The sequence below is a fragment of the Budorcas taxicolor genome, chromosome 2, assembly GCF_023091745.1.
Source record: "Budorcas taxicolor isolate Tak-1 chromosome 2, Takin1.1, whole genome shotgun sequence".
In the NCBI taxonomy this organism is placed as follows: domain Eukaryota; kingdom Metazoa; phylum Chordata; class Mammalia; order Artiodactyla; family Bovidae; genus Budorcas; species Budorcas taxicolor.
In genome coordinates, this window is record NC_068911.1 from 169212179 (window position 1) to 169227110 (window position 14932).

General features: G+C 44.5%; 1 protein-coding gene across 5 annotated transcripts in view; it reads left to right on the forward strand.

Annotated features, from left to right (window-relative positions):
• The window catches only part of TAF12 (TATA-box binding protein associated factor 12), a 30139-nt gene extending 18917 nt beyond the window's left edge, over nt 1–11222 (forward strand). For 4 of the 5 annotated variants that reach the window (XM_052659416.1, XM_052659409.1, XM_052659401.1 and 1 more), the window contains 3 exons: nt 2361–2475; nt 5873–5961; nt 9935–11073. In XM_052659416.1, the coding sequence (XP_052515376.1) occupies nt 2361–2475; nt 5873–5961; nt 9935–9970 (240 nt within the window). In that variant the 3' untranslated portion in view covers nt 9971–11073. The other variant, XR_008201216.1, reaches the window with a different exon arrangement.
• The last annotated feature ends 3710 nt before the right edge of the window (nt 11223–14932 follow it).

The following is a 14932-nucleotide window of genomic DNA, read 5'->3' on the forward strand; positions in this document are numbered from 1 at the left end:
TAGAACATTGTCATCACCCCTAAAAGGAGCAGTCACTTCATTTTCCCACAACCCCCACAACCCTTGGCAACCACTAAACTACTTTCTGTCTCTGTAGATTTGTTTATTTTGGACATTTCAAATAACTGGAATCATATAATAATTGGTCTTATATGACTAGTATCTTTCACTTAACATAATGTTTTTTAAATTCATCCTGTTGTAACAAGTATCAATACTTCATTTCTTTTTATGACTGAATAATGATAGTCCATTGTATGGGTATCCACGTTTTGTTTTTCCATTTATCTGTTGATGGACATTTGGATTATTTCCACTTTTTGGCTATTATCACTAATATTGCTATGAACATTCATGTACAGGTTTTTTGTTTTTTCTTTCCTTTCTTTTTTTGAAATCATGTACAGTTTTTTCTGTGGACATACTTTTTCATTTCTTTTGGATATATACCTAAGACTGAAATTGATGAGTCATATGGTAACTGTGTTTTTCCTTTGAGGAATTTCCTGTTTTTATAAAGTGTTCCATCCTTTGACATTTCCACCAGCTGTTATGAGGGTTCCATTTTTTTAATCTTAGGTTTTTGATAATTTCTTCTCTATTATTGTTCTTTCTTTCTGGAATGACAGTTGTCCGTGTAACTTAGTAGTTCCATGGCTGTGAACAAGTTAGTCTCCATGAATCTTAGCATCTTCCTCTATAAGCTTAGGGTAAAATCCATGCCCCATTTTTTTTTCCCACAGGATTATTATAACAGTAATAGTTGGATGTTGGATCTTCTGCATTGATCCTTAGTTTTGGGGTTTTTTAAAAAAATCTTTTCTAGTGTTCATTTCTTTGCAATTCTAAGCTTTTCTTGCTGGAGAGATTTTCCTCAATTTATCTTCTAAATTTTAACTTTTTTTAATAAAAAATTTAATTTCCATGAACTTTTTCTTGTTGACTGTTTTTTTTCCCCTTAAGCCATTCTGTTCTTATTTTATGATTGTTAGGGTCATCTTCTATTTTTCTTTTTGAAGATATTAATTATGTTGTTTGACATTTTCTTCTTTTCCCTGTATTGTCTGTTTCCTCTGGGTCCCCCTAATCCCCCTTTTGTTTGTTTATTTTCTTTTTAGTTTTGGAGATTTTCTTCAGATGTCTAGTAATCCTGGTATGTGTTGGGAAAAGTTGCTTGGCTGCTTTTGAAGATGAGGATTGGAAGTCTGTTCTGTTTATAGACATCTAACAATTCTTCAGTTTTTAGTTCCATATCTCAGTCAAGTCTTCTGTGGTTAATGATAGCTCCAAATCCTGGCTCTGCCAGATCAGTTCAGTTCTCATTGGTGTCCCCTCTACAGGCATTTGTGTTATACCTTCTGTCTGCTAGGTCAGTTCCCACTCTTTCTTTGTTACCTCTTTTCCAAAATTTGCTGTAAAAGTTTATTGGAATCTCTTGCCCATTAAGGTTTTCTCTCTTTTTCTTGTTGTCTTTGTGGATTTATATGTCTCCCCACCCCCACCCTTTTCTTGTTTTACTGGGTTAGGGAAGGAGAGGTCATTTTTGGAGTTGACTTACCATGTTTAATCATTTGAAATCTTAATTTTAGATAGTTTGGTTCCATAGGAAAGATAGCAATATATTAATGGTCTAGCAGAAAAAGTAATGTTTATAACTATGGTTGTAATTTTATTTTATTTTTTTTCCAGAGGAAGACATAAGGAAGGTATTCACTAATCAAAATTTCAGTTTTTTTTAATTGTAGATTTTTAACTTCAGAATTCTGATTTTGCTCTTTACATAGTCTACAAATAATGGATAATGAAGTGGAAAGAATCCAGGATTTGGACTTAGAACATTGAGCTCGAATCCTGCTTCCGCTGCTTAGTAGTTACGTGGCTATAAATAAGTTAGTCTCCATGAATCTTAGCATCCTCCTCTACAGAATTAGGATAAAATCTAGGCCCCATTTTTCCCCCCCATGGGATTATTATAAGGACTCAGTGAGATAATGGAAATAAAAATGCTTAAGAGAATATGAAGGATTTAATGAGAAAATGAGGATTTAATGATTCACTTTTATGTTCCTCGCTAATTCAGAAGAAGATATAGAGGGGGTAGGGCTTGGGCTGGTGGACTGCTGCTAGGTAGAAAGTACAGAAAATGCATCCTCAGAAAGGTGTGAATTTCTCTCAACCTGGTTAACGAGTAGGTATGTTTCTCTTGTCCTCACTCCTCCTTACCTTCACTCAAATGCTGATTCCCGGCCTTGTAATAGACAGTCTGACTAGATATGTGATTCAAGCAAATATAGGTGTCTCCACAACAGGAGCCTACCCTGCCATGCCATGGTTACTCTCCCCCATCGTTCTTCCCCCAGATGCTGCTGCAGATTGCTGATGATTTTATTGAGAGTGTGGTGACAGCTGCCTGCCAGCTTGCTCGGCATCGCAAGTCCAGCACCCTGGAGGTGAAAGATGTCCAGTTGCATCTAGGTATGCGGTCTCGTTTCTCTCTGAGGTATCCACACTGTTGCTCCTTCAGGAACCTTCCTGCCAGGATCAGACTTTAGGGCTCTGGGATTTATATATTCATTCAATAGTAACATTAAACAGGAAAGAGAAATCCATCCATGGTATGGGGCATGAGCCCTGCATTGGGTTTGCCACTTTCTAACTGTACCACCTTATCCTTTCCACTTACTTTTTCTTAAAGTCGATTTCCTCATTTGTGAAATAGGGATCATAATATCATCCTTACAGGGTCATTGTGAGGATTATAGATAATGTTTGTAAAGTGACTGGCACAAAATAATGAGCTCAGTAAATGTAGCTATTCTATGTCCACCATTCATATAATGGTATTTTCCTTCCAGTTTTTAGTTTATTGAAGTATTTTTCCCAAGAACATTTTATCCCTAATGCACATATAATTTTGTATTCTGCTTTTCTACTTAATAGACACTAAATTTGAGCTTCGATTTTTCTGGGAGACACTCATCTAACATTGATAATCATAATCACTTGGAAATGAGTAAGCCACCCCCATCCCCATCCCCTGCTGCATTGGTTGCAGTATGATCAAAAGAAAGGGAACAATCTGTGACTACAAAGTCAGGCCAAAAGAATGAGGCACAATGACTAAGGGATTCAGTGCAGATCAGCCCATGACTGAACGGCTTCCTTCTCGGTGTTAGGGAGCTACTGCTCAGAAGGTGCTGGTACTGGGGGTGGAATAAATGACACACTTCTGGTTAACATGGCTGGCATTATTAGCAGAAGACTTTGCATCATACTTTTGCATCATACTTTGGCCACCTGATGCAAAGAATTGACTCACTGGAAAAGACCCTGATGCTGGGAAAGATTGAAGGCAGGGGGAGAAGGGGACGACAGAGGATGAGGTGGTTAGATGACATCACCGACTCAATGGACATGAGTTTGAGCAAGCTCCAGGAGTTGATGATGGACAGGGAAGCCTGGCATGCTGCAGTCCCTGGGGTCGCAAAGAGTCAGACACGACTGAGTGACTGAACTGAACTGAAAAGCAGAAGACAGATATTTCGATTACCTGTTACTGTATAACGAACATGGCAGAAACAGCATGGCTTTTGTCAACTAGCCTCTGAAGACACATTGCATTGCATGTGCACGTGCTAAGTCACTTCAGTTGTGTCCAACTCTTTGTGACCCCATGGACTATAGCCTGCCAGGCTCCTCTGTCCATGGGATCCTCCAGGCATGAATACTGGAGTGGGTTGCCATGCCCTTCTCCAGGAGATCTTCCCGACCCAGGGATCGAACCAGCATCTCTTACATCTCCTGCATTAGCGGGCAGGTGCTTTACCACTAGTGCCACCTGGGAAGCTGAATTCTGTTCTATGAGGCAATCACAAAGACCTGTCCGGGTTCAAGGGGAGGGATCACAGACTCCACTTCGTGATAGAAGACATACTTTAAAACCACCACAACACAAATGCATAGAGACCAAAAGTACAATGGTGGTTACCAGAGGCTAGGAGGATGGAGCAATGGAAGTTATTGTTTAATGTGTACAGAGTTTAGGTTTGGATGGATGGATGAAGAAGTTTTAGAGGTGGATAATGGTAATGGTTGTGTGAATGTGCTTACTGCCGCTGAGCTGTACACCGAAAAATGGTTAATTTTATGTGTATTTTATCATACCCTCCCCCCCAAAAAATCCTACAGTTTCTATTACTTTCAGAGTTTAACATTCCTGTTTGTAAAAGTATTTTGTATTTTGATTGTTGAAAATAAAATTGGAATGTCAGTTTCTTCATTAAGGGTAAGAAATAATTATCACAGACATGAATACTTGAAATTCTGTATGACCAGAATAGCTTCTTATCAGGGGGCCTAATGGAACCTGAATCAGAAGGAAGATTGCTGGGAGGCATGGGATCAGAGCATGGGAAGTTAGGGAACCTGGTGTTAACCATCTGGGTCAGCTGTGCACACCTCCTCCTAGCCCTAGCAAGGATAAGTTTGCCAGTGGGGCTGTAAACCTTGATGGCTTTCTTTTGGATAGGCTGGGATGGATACTGCCAGTGTTTGCTTCTCACCCAGCTATTTCCTATACTTGAATGGTTAGATAACCTCACCTTCTGATTGACATGGTCTTCATTTCTTTATTTTTTTTCCATTAAATATATTTATCTGTAGAATATACATTCATACTAATTCATTATCTTTAGGTTTAAATGAATGTAAATATTCAGGGTTACTAAACTCATTAATTTAGGTATCTTCTAACTAGTTGTACTTGAATATATATTAAATATGGACTCCTTTTGAGTAGAGAGTTATTCCCTAAATAATCTTATATGTGTGATTTTTTTACATTTGATGTAGTTAAAGTGCAGTACACTTTTATTTGTAGATTGAGGGGTCCATGTAGTTATGCCAGTTTCTGACAAAGGAGAATAATCAAATGTCTGCCCTCTGGTAACTTGGAGTAGCAGTTCTACAGGTATGGTCATCCAGTGGCAAAAGGTCCTGGAGCTGTGGCGTGGACATACCTGTATCAGTATCTGTATTTCTGTGTGTTTATCTCAGGCTCTGGGATTGCAGTATGCCACTGAGGGCTCTCAACCACCCTATCAGGTGGTTATTTCTGTTGTTATTATTCAGTCACCAAATCGTGTCCAACTCTTTACTTCCCTCTGGATTGCAGCACACCAGGCCTCCCTGTCCTCCACCATCTCCTGGAGTCTGCCTAATTTCATGTCCATTGAATCAGTGATGTCAACCAACCATCTCATCTTCTGTCGCCCTCTTCTCTTTCTGTCTTCAGTCTTTCCCAGCATCAGGGTCTTTTCCGATGAGTAGGCTCTTCACCTCAGGTGGCCAAAGTGTTGGAGCTTCAGCTTCAGCATCAGTCTTTCCAATGAGTATTTCTGTTGTTACTACCATATAAAAGGTCAAGAAACCAAGACCCAGCATTATATTGCTCCACAGCGAAGCAGCAGAGCTAGGACCTGGCTCTTCACTCCAGATTGCTAAGAGTGTCTTTCCGTTCCTACTCCTCCTTTAGGTTTGAGAGGAGTTGCCTTGAGCATAAGGGTAAGATGATTGAAGAAACAAGTAACTTTCCTGGAAAGCTACATAGAAAACCTTAGGGCTTCACACTCAAAATTTTGACTCATCTACCTCCTTTTTCCTTGCAAGAAGGTCAGACAGTGTCCTCTAAAACCTTTAAGGCACCGTATGCAGTTACCTATTTGGGTCCCGTAGAGCTGCTCTTCAGAGTTACTGTTTATTAGTACAGTGAATTGCCCAGGTTAGTCCTCCCTAACCCTTGTCTGAGAGTCACACTGCACCCAGACACTCTCTTCCTGGTCCCCTTATCTCTGTGTGGGCTTCTTCCTTACAGAACGCCAGTGGAACATGTGGATCCCAGGGTTTGGCTCTGAAGAAATCCGACCCTACAAAAAAGCTTGCACCACAGAAGCTCACAAACAGGTGAGAAGCCTTCAGAGTCCCAAGGCTGCCACAGCTGATTCCTTGAGTTGTGTCTCAGAGAGAAGGCACACAGCTACTGTCTGCAGCTGGGAATGACTGCAGTGTCATTTCCCCCAAATGTCAGAGAGGGCAGGAGGCAGCAAGGCTCCATGGTACATCAGACATGTTTTTCCTTGGTACTTTGCTGTTTTCATGTGGGGTCTGTTGTTTCCCTCAACTCTGATGAGAGGAAAAACTGAGTGTCTCTGGGTGTTGCTTAAAGTTGATTCTAGGTTCTTCTAACATGGGTGGAACTTGCCCCCACCACATCTCATTAATGAAATCTTTCACTGTTGCTGATTTGAACATCATCCAGGACCCCCTGACTAAAGGGCAGTTTAAGGAAACAAGTATGCTATACTTACGCCAGGAGGTAGCACCCACGCTGCTCTGGCAGGCATTCTGGCCTCTACCCCAGCTTAACCTTTGTTCTCTGTCCCTCTTACTGCAGAACTGAGGGGTCAGTAAGAGAATCTGTCTCCACTTTTGCTGGAGAACAAGCTGTCCCAGTCACTAGTCAGTGTCATAGCAATATTGGCCTCCATTTGACAAGTCTTAATTTAACTGGCTACTCTGATTTGAAAGTGGGCTCTTTGCAAGCTTTAGATGGCCACCGTTGGGCAGTTCTGACTGAGTGTACCTTGCTTTTCCATAGCTTAGGATCTCTGGGTGGGTATGTTTACAAAGCTCACAAAGGAAGCTCTATAAGAAGACTGCTAATAGCCTAAGTCATACCTGAATGGTGTAGCGGTTTTCCCTACTTTCCTCAATTTGAGTCTGAATTTGGTAATAAGGAGTTCATGATGTGAGCCACAGTCAGCTCCTGGTCTTGTTTTTGTTGGCTGTATAGAGCTTCTCCATCTTTGGCTGCAAAGAATATAATCAATCTGATTTCGGTTGTTGACCATTTGGTGATGTCCTAGATAGAGTACCTGATGAACTATGGAATGAGGTTCGTGACATTGTACAGGAGACAGGGATCAAGACCATCCCCATGGAAAAGAAATGTGAAAAAGCAAAATGGCTGTCTGGAGAGGCCTTACAAATATCTGTGAAAAGAAGAGAGGCGAAAAGCAAAGGAGAAACGGAAAGATATAAGCATCTGAATGCAGAGTTCCAAAGAATAGCAAGAAGAGATAAAGCCTTCTTCAGCGATCAGTGCAAAGAAATAGAGGAAAACAACAGAATGGGAAAGACTAGAGATCTCTTCAAGAACATTAGAGATACCAAGGGAACATTTCATGCAAAGATGGGCTCGATAAAGGACAGAAATGGTATGGACCTAACAGAAGCAGAAGATATTAAGAAGAGGTGGCAAGAATACGTGGAAGAACTGTACAAAAAAGATCTTCACGATCCAGATAATCATGATGATGTGATCACTCATCTAGAGCCAGACATCTTGGAATGTGAAGTCAAGTGGGCCTTAGAAAGCATCACTACAAACAAAGCTAGTGGAGGTGATGGAATTCCAGTTGAGCTGTTTCAAATCCTGAAAGCTGATGCTGTGAAAGTGTTGCACTCAATATGCCAGCAAATTTGGAAAACTCAGCAGTGGCCACAGGACTGGAAAAGGTCTGTTTTCATTCCAATTCCAAAGAAAGGCAATGCCAAAGAATGGCAATGCCAAAGAATGCTCAAACTACCGCACAATTGCACTCATCTCACATGCTAGTAAAGTAATGCTCAAAATTCTCCAAGCCAGGCTTCAGCAATACGTGAACCTTGAACTCCCTGATGTTCAAGCTGGTTTTAGAAAAGGCAGAGGAACCACAGATCAAATTGCCAACATCTGCTGGATCATCGAAAAAGCAAGAGAGTTCCAGAAAAACATCTATTTCTGCTTTATTGACTATGCCAAAGCCTTTGACTGTGTGGATCACAATAAACTGTGGAAAATTCTGAAAGAGATGGGAATACCAGACCACCTAACCTGCCTCTTGAGAAATCTGTATGCAGGTCAGGAAGCAACAGTAAGAGCTGGACATGGAACAACAGACTGGTTCCAAATAGGAAAAGGAGTACATCAAGGCTGTATATTGTCACCCTGCTTATTTAACTTATATGCAGAGTACATCATGAGAAACGCTGGACTGGAAGAAGCACAAGCTGGAATCAAGATTGCCGGGAGAAATATCAATAACCTCAGATATGCAGATGACACCACCCTTATGGCAGAAAGTGAAGAGGAACTAAAAAGCCTCTTGATGAAAGTGAACAAGGAGAGTGAAAAAGTTGGCTTAAAGCTCAACATTCAGAAAACAAAGATCATGGCATCCGGTCCCATCACTTCATGGGAAATAGATAGGGAAACAGTAGAAACAGTGTCAGACTCTTTGGGGGGACTCCAAATCACTGCAGATGGTGACTGCAGCCATGAAATTAAAAGACGCTTACTCCTTGGAAGAAAAGTGATGACCAACCTAGATAGTATATTCAAAAGCAAAGACATTACTTTGCTGACTAAGGTCCGTCTAGTCAAGGCTATGGTTTTTCCTGTGGTCATGTATGGATGTGAGAGTTGGACTGTGAAGAAAGCTGAGTGCCGAAGAATCGATGCTTTTGAACTGTGGTGTTGGAGAAGACTCTTGAGAGTCCCGTGGACTGCAAGGAGATCCAACCAGTCCATTCTGAAGGAGATCAACCCTGGCATTTCTTTGGAAGGAATGATGCTAAAGCTGAAGCTCCAGTACTTTGGCCACCTCATGCGAAGAGTTGACTCATTGGAAAAGACTCTGATGCTGGGAAGTATTGAGGGCAGGAGGAGAAGGGGACGACCGAGGATGAGATGGCTGGATGGCATCACGGACTCGATGGACGTGAGTCTGAGTGAACTCCGGGAGATGGTGATGGACAGGGAGGCCTGGTGTGCTGCGATTCATGGGGTCGCAAAGAGTCGGACACGATTGAGCGACTGAACTGAATAGCCTAAGTGCAATATTGTTCAGAAGGGAGTCCCTCAAGGCAGTGGACAGTCAGTTTGGTTCTGCTATCAAATTGTCCACTTTTAGCCCTATTTATTTATCAGTCAGCAAATATCAGTACCCCACTCCAGTACTCTTCCCTGGAAAATTCCATGGATGGAGGAGCCTGGTGGGCTGCAGTCCATGGGGTCAGACACAACTACAACTAAGAGTCGGACACGACTGAGCGACTTCACTTTCACTCTTCACTTACATGCATTGGAGAAGGAAATGGCAACCCACTCCAGTGTTCTTGCCTGGAGAATCCCAGGGACGGGGGAGCCTGGTGGGCTGCCGTCTATGTGGTCGCACAGAGTTGGACACGACTGAAGTGACTTAGCAGCAGCAGCAGCAAATATAATGTTAAAACGATCTCTTAGTCAAAAAGAGTGAGCAAAGCAAGTCGTTAATTTGGCCAGTGGCTGGTAATAGGAAGATTTGAAACCCATGATCTGAATGTTGCCAGATGGGTTATGGTGGAAATTACTAGAGTCAGTTTCCTCCATAGCAGGTCATCAAGTGTGAAATATCAGCTCCCTTTGTGTGTTGGCAACAGGCTCAAAACAGAGGCCTCTTCCCTATTTTTCCATCATCAGGAAAAGAGATTGGTGAGGGGGAGTAAGCCTAGAAAACATGTATTTTGACAGCCTGTCCCTTTAAATCCCCAAAAGGCAAGAAATGTCAGCTTCTGCTTTTAACATATTTTTTTTTTTTTGCCATCCCACTAGCGTAGGGCTCTTTGAGTCTTTCGGTCAATGAAATGGGTCTACTGGCCAATATAAACATCTTTTAGGGCCCCGCAGACTGCACTTTAGTTAGAAGGAGTCTGCTGAGCTGCCCTGTGCCTGTAAGTTCCTGAGGACTCCAGCCTCAGGAGTGGCGTAGACCATGCTGCCTGGTAACCACACATGGATTTCCTGGAAAGTTCCTCACTCTAACCTGTGTCATTGCTTATTTCTCTCTCCTTTCAGAGAATGGCGTTGATCCGGAAAACAACCAAGAAATAACGCATGGAAAGCTCAGGGGATGGACAGCAATGTATTCGGAGATACTTGAGCTGAGACCTCAGCCATCTCATCCTTGGATTTTTTTTTTTAATGCTTTACAGAGAAGCATATATTTTTTATTAACAGTGCAGCAATATCTATAATGACTGAGAGGATCTGCCAAAAGAATAAAGCCTCCTACCCCAACTTCCAGTCCTTGTTCCCTGCCATCTCAAAGAAGAGCAGTGTATCTTCCAGAGAAGATTTTATTTGTGGTTTATTATGTAAGTGATTGAATAGGGGACAAAGCATTATGGTCTTGTTTGGTGAGAGAGTATTAATATTAGCAGGATTTGTAGAGGTTTCTGTTCCCTTCTCCCTCTCCCTTCTCCCTGTACTTTGTAATGTCAGTGTTTATATGAATATGACTTTCATTTGCTTTTCCAGAATAAAGAAGTTATTAATCGAAACAAACAGGGTACATGGCTTACAGCCTTTGAAATGCCAGAGAAGGATAAGCAAGGCTAAATGTAGGCCTTTAGTCAGCAGATGGCAGCACTATTATTCATTTCTATGATGGAGGAAAAAACCCAGGGATTTTTCCATTATTTTACTCCAAGGAAGACCTTACCATCAGCAGGACTTTCAGTCTAGTCTCTGCCATAACAATCAAGCAGGGTGACCTTTTCTTATCAGCCCCAAACTGAAGAGGCATCCTGATTTGGGGAAATTGTTTTTGATCTGCTTTTCTGGAACTTCTGGAGTTCATCCTTGATGCTGAGAAAAGATAGCAATAGACTTGGGGGAAGGCCTTTCCGTGCAGGCTTCTGTCTGTTTGTAGTTGTGGAGATCCTAGTATTTTCACCATCATACAGAGGAAACCAGGTGCTTTGAGACCTCAGGGTCATGACCTTCAGTGGCACCTAGCATCATCCTGTTCTGTGCCTGGCAGAGACCTTTGTGGATCATGAAGTTTCCAGGAGCTTCAGGGAGCGTGGCTGCCCACCCAGGGGCCACCAGCATGGACACATCCCCCTTGCCCTGCTTTGGGTCTCTGCCTTCTGAGACTTGGTCTGTGGTGGGACCCTGCTTTTCACTCCCTCCCACCTTGAGTTTGGCCCCATGACCCCTCTCTTTACAGCTTATAGATCTCCTGAGTGAGCAGCTTAAAGTCTGTGCCGGATGTCACCGTTGCTTTTGGCTGAGGTCTCAACATAATAAACACCCAAAGAGGCAGCCAGCTTCTCGCCTTCCTCCATCACCTGTCGCTCAGTCATCACTCTTGTGGCCTCCCACCAGGCAGAGGATGTTGAAGGGTTGTGCTTTCTCCAGAATCTCCTGATGCTGCTGGGGGACACTCAAAGGATGTTCTGTTGGTGATTACCAAGCTACCAAAAGCCTTCCACCAAGTTCCTGCAGTAGGAGCGAGTCACTGGCCTCGGCAGCCAAGAAGGAATCCAGAATTAGTTTTGAATCTTCCATTGAGGACAGAAGAGGGTAGGGAATCCAGGCAGTTTAATGGCAAGAGCTGGGTTGAGTCAGAAGACCTCAGTTCTTGATCAGCTGCGTGACAGGTGAGTGCATTCCTCCAGCTGAGACATCTTGTCCTGTGTGCTTCCTGAGAGGCTTGTTCATCCAGCGAGTGTTTATAAGCTGTGCCCCTGCCTATGCCAGGCATAGCCAATGGTGATGAATGAACACAGGGAGCGTTCTTTCCACCAAGGGAAAGGGAACCTGCCTCTGTGACGAGAACAACAAAGCAGAGGCTCCCAGGGTCAGGGGAGAGCGTCTGAGCAGCTGAGCTGTAATCTAAGGGATCCATAGGAAGGCAGGGCCACTTTAAAGGAGAGAGCGCTGCACATTTGCCAACCACAGTGCAGTGTGAAGTGAGATGGGCCAGGTCATGTGGTGTCTTGTAGGCCTCAGAAAAGTGGGCTTTACCCAGAAAGCAGGAACCATTGAAGGATTTTAGGCAGAAAATGGTCAGATTGGTATTTTGAAAAGATCACTCTGGCCAGACAGTGGAGGGGATAAGAAAACATTTGTAGAAGCAGAGGTTCATAAGAACGTTGTTGCCTGGACTGAGGTGGCTGTAACAAGTGGAGAGAAGGGAGATTTGGCAGCTGTTTAAGTGGTGCACGCATGGGCCTTGGTGACTGGATGTGGGGAGAGAGGTGTCACCAGGTATCTATAAGGGATCTCCTAACTCGGTGTCTGGGGCAGCTTAGCCTGGGTGCAAGGCCTTCCACCGCACTAGCTAAGTAACCAGGCCCGTCCGATTCCCAGAGCCCTGCACACTGCGCACACAGATGACTTCATACGTGCTGAGCAGCCCAGGGAGTGTGGAGCAGGGCTGACGAATTTGAGAGCTCCGGAGAGAACTTAGGTGCCATGTGCTGTGCCGAGCACCTTCTGTGAATAGGCTTGTTTCCCCAACAAGCATGAAGAAAAAGTGTTAAGCACTTCGCAATAATCTCATTTAACCCCATTGTTCAATGAGGCAACTGAACTTTAGAGAGTTTAAGTAATCTGCTCAAGATCACACAGGTGGTGGTGATGGTGCTAAGGTTTCAACCAGGTCCCTCTTGACTCCAGAACCTGCTCCCCTGACTGTGCCCTAAACTCCCCAAGTCCTAGCGGGGGACAGAGGGGAGTGACAGCGCATCCAAAGGCCTGGAGGTGTGAAGAAGTCACCTCGTCAGCGTGGCTGAAGCATAAGGTGCTATGTCAGGAGAGAATGGTCAGAGGTGAGCAGAGTAAGCCTGGGGGTGGACAGCCCTCAGGCCTAGTGGTGGGGTCCAGTGCCCATGTTTGGAGTCTGCCATGTGTGTGTCTTACAGGGGTTTGGGAGGGTGTGGGGAGTCCAGCTGGCTGACCCTGAGCTTCCCACCCCTCTTCAGCCTGAGCATCACCTCTGTCAGCTGTGGAGCATTTTAGGGCTGTGGGAAAGATCCCATCTGACAAGATTCTGATGCTAGTGAAAGTCGCTCAGTCGTGCCCGACTCTGCGACCCCATGGACTTGTCCAGAATCCTGGAGAATACTGTTCCCTTCTCTAGGGGATCTTCCCGACCCAGAGATTAAACCCAGGTCTCCCACATTACAGGCAGATTCTTCACCAGCTGAGCCACCAGGGAAGCCCTCTGATGATAACTTCAGGCATATAAACAAAAAGTTTGAATCTACCAAAAGGCAGCTGTAGGGGGTGGTCACAAAAATGGGTGAGTTTTGAGGACCTAGAAGGCACCATTTGGGATCAAGCAGCCATCCTGGAGAGGGTCCCTCCTGCATGGGGTCAAGCAGGGAGGAGGAGGGCAGCACTGGACTGAGGTGTCACAGTTCCCTATAGTTGGGAAAGTTCCCCACAGTCCCCCAGTTTTTTAGTCCTTTGTTTTCCAGGTAAAGGCCCCTTCCCTTCTTTGTTTAAAAAATTTGGCTGTGCTGGGTCTTTGTTGAGGCACATGGGCTTCTCTAGATGCGCCACACGGGCTTAGCTGCCCGTGGCCTGTGGGATCTTAGTTTCCCAGCTAGGGATTGAATCCTGTTTTGGAAGGCAGATTCTTAATCACGGGACCACCAGGGGAGTCCCACCCCTTCCCTTTCTGATGGGTGGACTCTCCCCTCAAGGGTGGGTGGTACAGAAGGCAGAGCAGGGGCTGAGCCCAGGACCTTTCCTGGCCAGCTAGACCCTAGGCTCTGCCTCCACAAAACTCTCAAGAGAAGGCCACCTCCACTGCCTGGGTGACGCCCTTGGCAAAGATGCCCTCCCTGCAGGCCCCATGTGCTGACCCCTTTCTGCCCTCTGCTGACCTGAGTCCCAGAGCACTCAGGTCTATGCGGGCTGTGGTGTGAGGCTTACCTCTCTCAACACTGGGACTCCTGCGGGACACGTCCCTGCCAGGGGTCCTAGAGAGATCCTCCCATATCTGTCACCCACCAGGGCCAGGATCTAAGAATAACTTTCATAAAGAAAAGAGGAAAACAGGATGGGCTTGGTGCTATTTGTTGAAGCCGAGTTATGAGTAGAAGAAGTTCTTCACACTACTTTATACTAGTTTCTTTATTCTTGGTTATGTTTCATATTTTCCCGAATGGTTTTTGAAAGCCCAGTCAGTGTTCCCCTGCCCGAGAGCTTCCTCAAGGGAATCAGCCCGGTCTTGAAGAGCTGCCCTCTAGTGGGCCAAAAAGGTACAGCAGAGCCTGAAATCTGCCAGGAGGAGAGCCGTTCCAATAAGTGCCCTGAAGGCTCAGGGAAAGAAATAGGTTAGGCTGGACTAAGCTTTGATGGGTGAACGGAGTTTTGTCAGAGATGGAGGAGGGACATTCCAAGCAAGGGAATCACACACGAAAGACCCAGAGTGGGCTTGTTGGCCGAAGTAAGCTAACATTTATTAAGTGTTAAGTAACCTAACACTTAATCCATGTCATAATTAATCCTCTAACAAAACTGTGAGGTAAGAATCATTCTCATTTTACCATGAAGAAACTGAGGCTCAGAGGTAGAGGAAAGATCTCCCCAGAAGGCTCCGGTTCCAGCCTGTGCAGAGTGGGTCGGACAAACCTTCCCTCTTCATCTGCCAGGTTTCAGTGGCTCCCAGAATAGGCAGGGTCTTAAGAAAGGGTCTCCTGGGTGGCAGACCTTCGGTTCTGTTCCTTCTGAAGGGCACAGGGGATTCAGGCCTGGGTTGCAAGGTTTTCAGATGAGGAAGCAACTCATGGAAAGGCTTGGAGGCCAAGTAGCCTGTGGGCAGCCCAACCCATCTCTCTGCAAGGGATCAGGACCTTTAAGAACTTTGTTAGCATCTGGAATTCTTATTTCCCTAAAGTATGTACTTCGGCAGTCTCTGTTCCCTAATAGTCACAAGAGCAAAACCCTCGGGAAGAAGCGGGCTTCCACCTTCTGAACTCCTAGTGCCTAGTGAGGAGCACTGCCTTTGATTTGTTATTTGATCCTTTCTAGAACTTGTTAGTATTGTCCCCATCT